This window comes from Palaemon carinicauda, chromosome 44, assembly GCF_036898095.1.
Source record: "Palaemon carinicauda isolate YSFRI2023 chromosome 44, ASM3689809v2, whole genome shotgun sequence".
Lineage (NCBI taxonomy): Eukaryota > Metazoa > Arthropoda > Malacostraca > Decapoda > Palaemonidae > Palaemon > Palaemon carinicauda.
In genome coordinates, this window is record NC_090768.1 from 31,271,239 (window position 1) to 31,278,738 (window position 7,500).

The window sequence follows — 7,500 nt, forward strand, 5'->3', positions numbered from 1 at the left end:
TTCAACAACTAAACATTTAAACCTCCTTACCTTCGAAATTTTGAACAAAGGTCACTTGTTAATGATTGTTGACCCAATAGTTGCAATTTGAAACGATACATTATTAGCCTCTACATATAATACGTATGCCACAGTGTGTAATTATGTGGTGAGAGAGAGAGAGAGAGAGAGAGAGAGAGAGAGAGAGAGAGAGAGAGAGAGAGAGAGAGAGAGAGAGCGAAATTGCTTAAGAAAATGCAAACGAGGGATATTTCGGCGTTATGAATATTAATATGCATAGTCAGTTCCAATATTATTCAAGAAAATTTTATATAAAAATAGAATAGGAAAACACAGGAACTCATCGTGCAGTAAAGGTGTGGCTGGGTGCACTTTCCCTGAGCGAGGTTTTCCAGCAACAGTAGTTTATTTTGAACTGTTTATGAATACATGAGCATTGTGAATATACGCATAAATGCCGGATATGATTATTTTGTGGTATACTTTAAAAAGCCCACTGTGAGAAGAAATCATAAAAGGTCACAAGAAACTTGGAAAGGAATTAAAGAAATTTTATCCAAAATAGCAAAAAATTTAATTCTTCACTACATAACCCTGTAAAGTTTTCTGGAAAAAATATAAGACAATCTAAGATTTTGTAGCTTTAAAGCTAGCAATATTTTCCATCACAATACCACTCCATAATACCTTACATATTTGTACTGTATATGGAGAAAAAAAATTATTCCCTATCGACCTTTTTTTTTTAAATTACACCAATAGTTCTGTAAACATATTGTCCCCGATTTACGATAACATATGTCATTCGCATATTTCGAGATTTTTCTTCCGTGACCCGTTCATCTCACTGTCATTCGCATATTTCGAGATTTTTCTTCCGTGACCCGTTCATCTCACTGTCATTCGCATATTTCGAGATTTTTCTTCCGTGACCCGTTCATCTCACTGTCATTCGCATATTTCGAAATTTTTCTTCCGTGACCCGTTCATCTCACTGTCATTCGCATATTTCGAGATTTTTCTTCCGTGACCCGTTCATCTCACTGTCATTCGCATATTTCGAAATTTCTCTTCCGCTACCCGTTCATCTCACTGTCATTCGCATATTTCAAAATTTCTCTTCCGCTACCCGTTCATCTCACTGTCATTCGCATATTTCAAAATTTCTCTTCCGCTACCCGTTCATCTCACTGTCATTCGCAAATTTCGAAATTTCTCTTCCCAAAACCCGTTCATTTCACTGTCATTCGCATATTTCGAAATTTCTCTTCCGCTACCCGTTCATCTCACTGTCATTCGCATATTTCGAAATTTCTCTTCCGCTACCCGTTCAACTCACTGCTCACATATCGTACTTTCAGTCCCCGTAAACCTGTGGTTCTTCGCAACTCGTTTGAACCTACTGAAATACGCAGAGCAGTCGCTACTTCCCATCGATGACATCGCATATCCAATCTCGTACGGAGTAGATATCCACGTAAACAGCAGGATAACCTGGATTACCGCATCCCACTGACCAGGAGGATACTCCCCTTAGGTAGCCAAAGGAATCGACCAAGGGTCCTCCCCAGTCTCCCTGAGGTCGAAAGAAATACATTAATAGGATTCTCTAAAGATTGTGTATGAGAGAGAGAGAGAGAGAGAGAGAGAGAGAGAGAGAGAGAGAGAGAGAGAGAGAGAGAGATAATAATAATAATAATAATAATAACTAGCTGAACTTGGGACGGATATAGTTCATGAGATCGGCATAGCCATCGTTGATGTCGCTCACTATCACGCAGTTCACTGTAATGTTGCTACATTTAACATCTTATTTTAGAAGGCTACAAGATAGCTGTGTCTTTTCAATTGTGGATATCATCATAAAATTTAGCAGGAACAGAGAAACTATGTTTCCCATCAATCCCTGTAATTTTCATTTGGATATGTGAATTATTCTAGGAACAATTTACTCTACCGCCAAAATTAACCATTCAACCCATACCGAAATAAACGTTTACTGTTCTATGGCAGATATCAACATAAAAATTGGTATGGACAATGTAAACGTCCATCCCATAAATCCCTGAAAATTTCATTTAGATAATGTTGTCAACGATAAATAAATACGCAACTAGCATTAGAACGTTATTATGTTGACAACCTTCTGCTTTCGGGATTTGACGTAACTCGGTTCCTTTCGTAAAATAAAGAAAAAAGGTAAAAAATTCTGCAAGAGCATTCCACCCGGATAGGAGTTATTCCAGAACCTCAAATTTTTTTAAGTATAAAACAAAAATGAATGTGAATCAGCTGAGGCTACTCACGTGGCAAGGATCAACGCCCCCGTGAGTTAGATTTCCCGCGCACATCATGGCATCGGTGAAGAGTCCGGGGTATAGGGAGCGGCACACCTCCTTTTGGACAATAGGAACAAAAGCTTCGTGAATCACATTAATTCCCGGGGCAGAAGCATCGCTGATCTTGCCAGTGCTACCCCAACCAGCAATATAACCGAATTCTGCAAAAGGAAAATCTATGATTATCTTGGGGCATAAACGGTTATATAGAAATATGGAAGAATTATACAAATATGGTTTAAAGGAGTTACGATGACGATGAATATAATATGTAGATTGAATCTAATAATGATATACTGTGTAACAACCAAGTAGGCTGAAGAGAGGGCAAGACAGTATTAGTTAAACTAAAACTCTTCACGAAACATATAGCAAGAAACTTTGTCTAGAATTAAGTGCATGTTCTTCGAATGGACCCAAAACACTCAATATACATAATGTATGATCATAATGCTCATGTCTATTAGAAAACATATTTCTTTTTAATATAACAACACGAAATACCAGATAAATATAAGTAAGTGCTCATTAATGCACTAAAATCAATGTTTCATTCAACTTACGCTTTTTGTCGTGACGGAAAGGCGAGAGGACGACAGGACAATGACAAGGATTCCGGAAAGACTCCACTCCACTTGCAATAGAGGGAGACAATTCAGTGGCGCCATCTACATCCAAATCAATCTTCTCAATGGCGGGAAAATGGCTTCTTGCAGGGGGCAAGGGTAAATACCTTACTCTTTTGTTAAATGTGATTACGCTTGACACCTGGATGAGAGCGACGTCAAATTCACGGGTGAAATAGTTATATATTGGATGAACAACCACCTCCAAGATGTTCTTTTTCTTCTCCCAAAAAAATTCGAATTCATCTAAGTTATAATCACCCACAACTACCTGAAAGTTGAACATACAAGCGTTCTTTAGTGAGCCAGAATAAGTAATAAACTTAATAGTACATAAACCATGATAAAATCTATTTTCTCGGTAACCCTCAATTTAACCACAGTGCACCTGTCACTCCTTTAAAAAAAAAGGCACTCGCGGTAAAATGGTCCTCGTGGTGATGAACGACATTTTAACTAAAAAAAAAAACATGCACATGGTAGCCAAACAATCCACCAAGACTTTCCACAACTGATAACCTATACAAGTTGCACCATTCTACGACAATTTCATAATACGTAATAACTTTGATAATTATGCAAACTACCTCAGAAGGGTAAACTCGGACGCGAACGACCCCGATGCGTCTCAGAAATCGGGGAAGGAGTACAGCTACAGCAATGCACATCTGGACACTACTAGAGCGTGTAGGGGAGACACCTCCTGCAGGTCGATCACCCACAAATTCAGTCACAGGGGTGAGTCACGTGAGAAAAACCTGTTTTTTTTTGACGCTCGGGGTCGCAAACGACCCACCGTACCTATCCAGGGTTAAAGTGTTAGGCCCATGTAAGGCTTCTTTGTGATCGATAAGTGTAAAGTCGATTTTCATACTCCGATACTGATGTTGGTATAAATTTAAAGTTAAATCGTATTAGATTTTTGTAATATGCCAAAAAAAAAGTGTTATAATCGAAACCAATGGGGTGAATTATAGATAAAGGTGTCTGGTTTCACTTCCTGTATCATCAGAATAAAAGCTTACCAAAACGTCAGCCTTGCAAGCCCATTCCCCCACTGTGATGTCCAACCAAAGCAATATCCTCCCCAGTAAACAGCTAAAACTCACGGCTCCGGTGGGATCAATCTGCTGCCATGCGAATGCTAGGCGAATGCGTTACCATTGTACTAGCTAGGAATGCATATTTACGAGGGGACACAAGAAAAAAAAAAGCATAAATGAAAGCCAATATGTCATAAGAATCAAGTTATTACATGAAATGTCTATCTTTACCCGAATTCCTCATAGACAGACATACATTCTACTGAAGTACAATCATAATGCGTAGCAAAGAACAAATGGTTCTTCTCGTCATCCGAAAATAGATATGAAGCAACCTCTTTGAAAGCTCCAAGAGTCATAGTGAAAGAAACAATACCAGAATTATCAAAGGAAATTGCGTCACACGAGAATAGTTTCTGCCATTTTCTGATTATAAAAGTCGTATATGTTTAAAGTCGCGTGACCCCGCCCTTATTCGTACCCGTAGTCGGTCCAAATAGTCCTTAAAGTCTTTTTCTACAGGTAATTTGTTACACAAGGTGAGCTCATGGCCATGCCAACTTTAATGAATGACTCAGTTGTGAACTTTTCAGAGGTTGGATTTACCTCATTTATTCATAGCGAACCGACTGATTCGATTCATATTAGCGTTTCGAGAAACCCCCTTAAATCGAAGTTGCTAGACAGAGGAAGCATAAATGATTTTATCTACTTATAATAAAGATAAAACCTTAATGAAACTTAAAACAGAGTTGTCGTGGCCTGGTGGTAGCGTCCTTGCTTACTGATACCCAGACTAGGGTTCGAGTCCCGCTCAAACTCGTCAAGTTCCTCTGGTCCCTGCAACCTCACCATCCTTGTTAAGGATAGCGTGGGGGGGGGTTGTGGGAGCCTATAGGTCTATCTGCTTTGTCATCAGCAGCCATTTGCCTGACCCTCCTTGACCCTAGCTTGGATAGAGAGGGGGCTAAGGCGCTGATCATATGTAATATGGTCAGTCTCTAGGGCATCGTTCTGCTTGATAGGGCAATGTCACTGTCCCTTGCCATTCATGAGCGGCCTTTAAGCCTTTAAACTGCCTGCAGAGATATATTACAATAGCCAGTTCCTGTAATAATACTGTAACGGCATACGTTAGTTACTCGTATATTTAAACTGATGGGAATGTAAAGGCAGTTCAATATATCAATGTACATGTAGTATATTTAAGCCTCACCATTGTCTGTTTGACACACGCATCGTCATCGTCAATATAAAGTTCAGAACAGAAAGAATGACCTTAGATTATTGATGTATATTTACGGCCTCAATAACACAAAGACAGAGAAAACCACACACACACATACACACACACACTAACCTATTCTTTTTATTTATTTTTTTTCCAGGCTTTGATCGTCAAAATTTAAGACGATTAAAAGATATCCACGGTGTATACCGAGATCTGATTGCTTGCGAACCATTTATCCTGAGTTCAACCTTGGTTCTCTGACTTTGGTTCTGAACAGCTTGTTTCCTCTCTCTTCTCTTTTCCTCCTTCCCCTTCCAAAAAGGTGGAAATGGGTGTAAAAAAAAAAGGAAGGTATCACAGAATAGGGTATGATGGACGCTTTTGCATTAAAATGCACAAACAGACAAGGACACAATGCATCCGTGGCTTTGGGGACGACAAAAATACTAAATCCTGGCCCTGCAGGTGCTCGCTGGAATACGCATCCAGGGCTTAACGTGGCCGGGGAATAAACCACAATGTATTTGTTTGAACTATTGTCTCATGCAAAAACAGTTCGCATCAGTATTTTTGCGTTTTACCTCTTTCAATTTATTATTTTTTTTCTCGGTTGAGGGCAGATGTATCTCGGGTAAATGGGCCTCGAAGTTATATTTATATTTCAGAAGGATAAAAGTATCACAAGATCATATTAATAAATACTCACCCGGGCAAAGCATAAAGGTTGTTGGGGCCTCTTCTCGGTCGTGAATTTATCGTTATAGAAGTGGTGTTTTCCTTGAATTTGAATTATAATATCTCCTCTCTCTCTCTCTCTCTCTCTCTCTCTCTCTCTCTCTCTCTCTCTCTCTCTCTCTCTCTCTCTCTCTCTCTCTCTCTCTCTCTCAATATACACACACATATATATATATATATATATGTATATATATATATATATATATATATATATATATATATATATATATATATATATATATATATATGTATATGTGTGTGTGCGTGTGTGTGCGCGCGCGTAATGTCCCTAATGGACGAAAGTACTAACTCCAATCAAGTCTTTTCATTTTTACTTCCGTGGCTGCAATATATATATATATATATATATATATATATATATATATATATATGTATATATATATGTATACATACATATATGTATATATATACATATATATATATACTGTATGTATATATATACATACATACAATATATATATATATATATATATATATATATATATATATATATATATATATATTAACGACAAATTACTGGAACATGCGATTTCTCAAGATGACAGCAGGCCGGGAGGAAAAAGGAAACTAAGATTTTACCAAGCGCTTTCGTGTTATTATTACACCTCCTCAAGATCATATGGTTTGAAAATATATTGAGAATCCAAAGACACCTCTGTGATGACGTACAAACAGAAAAATGAGCTCATTACGTAAGAACCAGTTGTTTAAAAATGTTGTTTTCTAAACTCCATCGTTTCCTTAACTCCATAGTTTCCTTGATAGCAAAATTGGGCATGGTTTGGAGTGACCCGGTGTGGCCAAATTAGGTATTTCCATTCCCGTTGTATGGTATATGAAGCCAGCACAAATTATACAACACAAATATAATGGATTTCTGATTTTATTTGCCATTTATTAAATGCCTTCATATTCTTTTAGCTTTTAACAACAAAAACTAATGTTTCTCCATTAACGTGGCAGAAAAAAAAAAAAAAAAACAGCTCTGCCAGTTCGTATTTCAGGTGTTAGCTGACCTCAGGGCATACACGTGGAATGACCTTTGCCTTTGCTGTTAAAAAATTGTAAAAATACGATAAAATCCTGGAATATATGTTGCCAGGCATTTACCGTTTCAAAAAAGGATATATATTGACATTGGAGTATGATATTACGGTCACCAACCCGTAAAAGATAACAGAGTAGGGTAAAATTATGGTCACCTGTATTTTATTGAAATACGGCTGTGAACAGTATATTTTTACGGAGAATTTCCGATTAGAATTACGGGTTTTTTTAACAGTGTTGAGTGGGATTGAACCCCTTACTGAGAAAGGTTATCCATTCTTATCCTCCACGTAAGGACCAAAGAGTAATCTATTTGTTTTGACAAACCCATATGAAGAATATAAATAAAAAATTCGATATTTTTCATCGGATATGGCCTAGGGCCTATAAGCAAAAGTATCTTGTATTTTGATAATACATACTTTTGATTGAAAGAAACGACTGACTACTATGTATGG

The 7,500-nt window shown here is 37.6% G+C and overlaps 1 protein-coding gene across 3 annotated transcripts in view; it reads right to left on the minus strand.

Annotated features, from left to right (window-relative positions):
• Positions 1 to 960: 960 nt before the first annotated feature.
• The window catches only part of LOC137634121 (trypsin-2-like), a 97,032-nt gene continuing 90,492 nt past the window's right edge, over positions 961 to 7,500 (minus strand). For 2 of the 3 annotated variants that reach the window (XM_068366344.1, XM_068366343.1), the window contains exons 6-8: positions 2,903 to 3,236; positions 2,307 to 2,500; positions 961 to 1,576 (exon numbers count right to left, since the gene is read on the minus strand). In XM_068366344.1, the coding sequence (XP_068222445.1) occupies positions 1,424 to 1,576; positions 2,307 to 2,500; positions 2,903 to 3,236 (681 nt within the window). In that variant the 3' untranslated portion in view covers positions 961 to 1,423. The remainder of the gene's footprint in view (positions 1,577 to 2,306; positions 2,501 to 2,902; positions 3,237 to 7,500) is intronic. The other variant, XM_068366345.1, reaches the window with a different exon arrangement.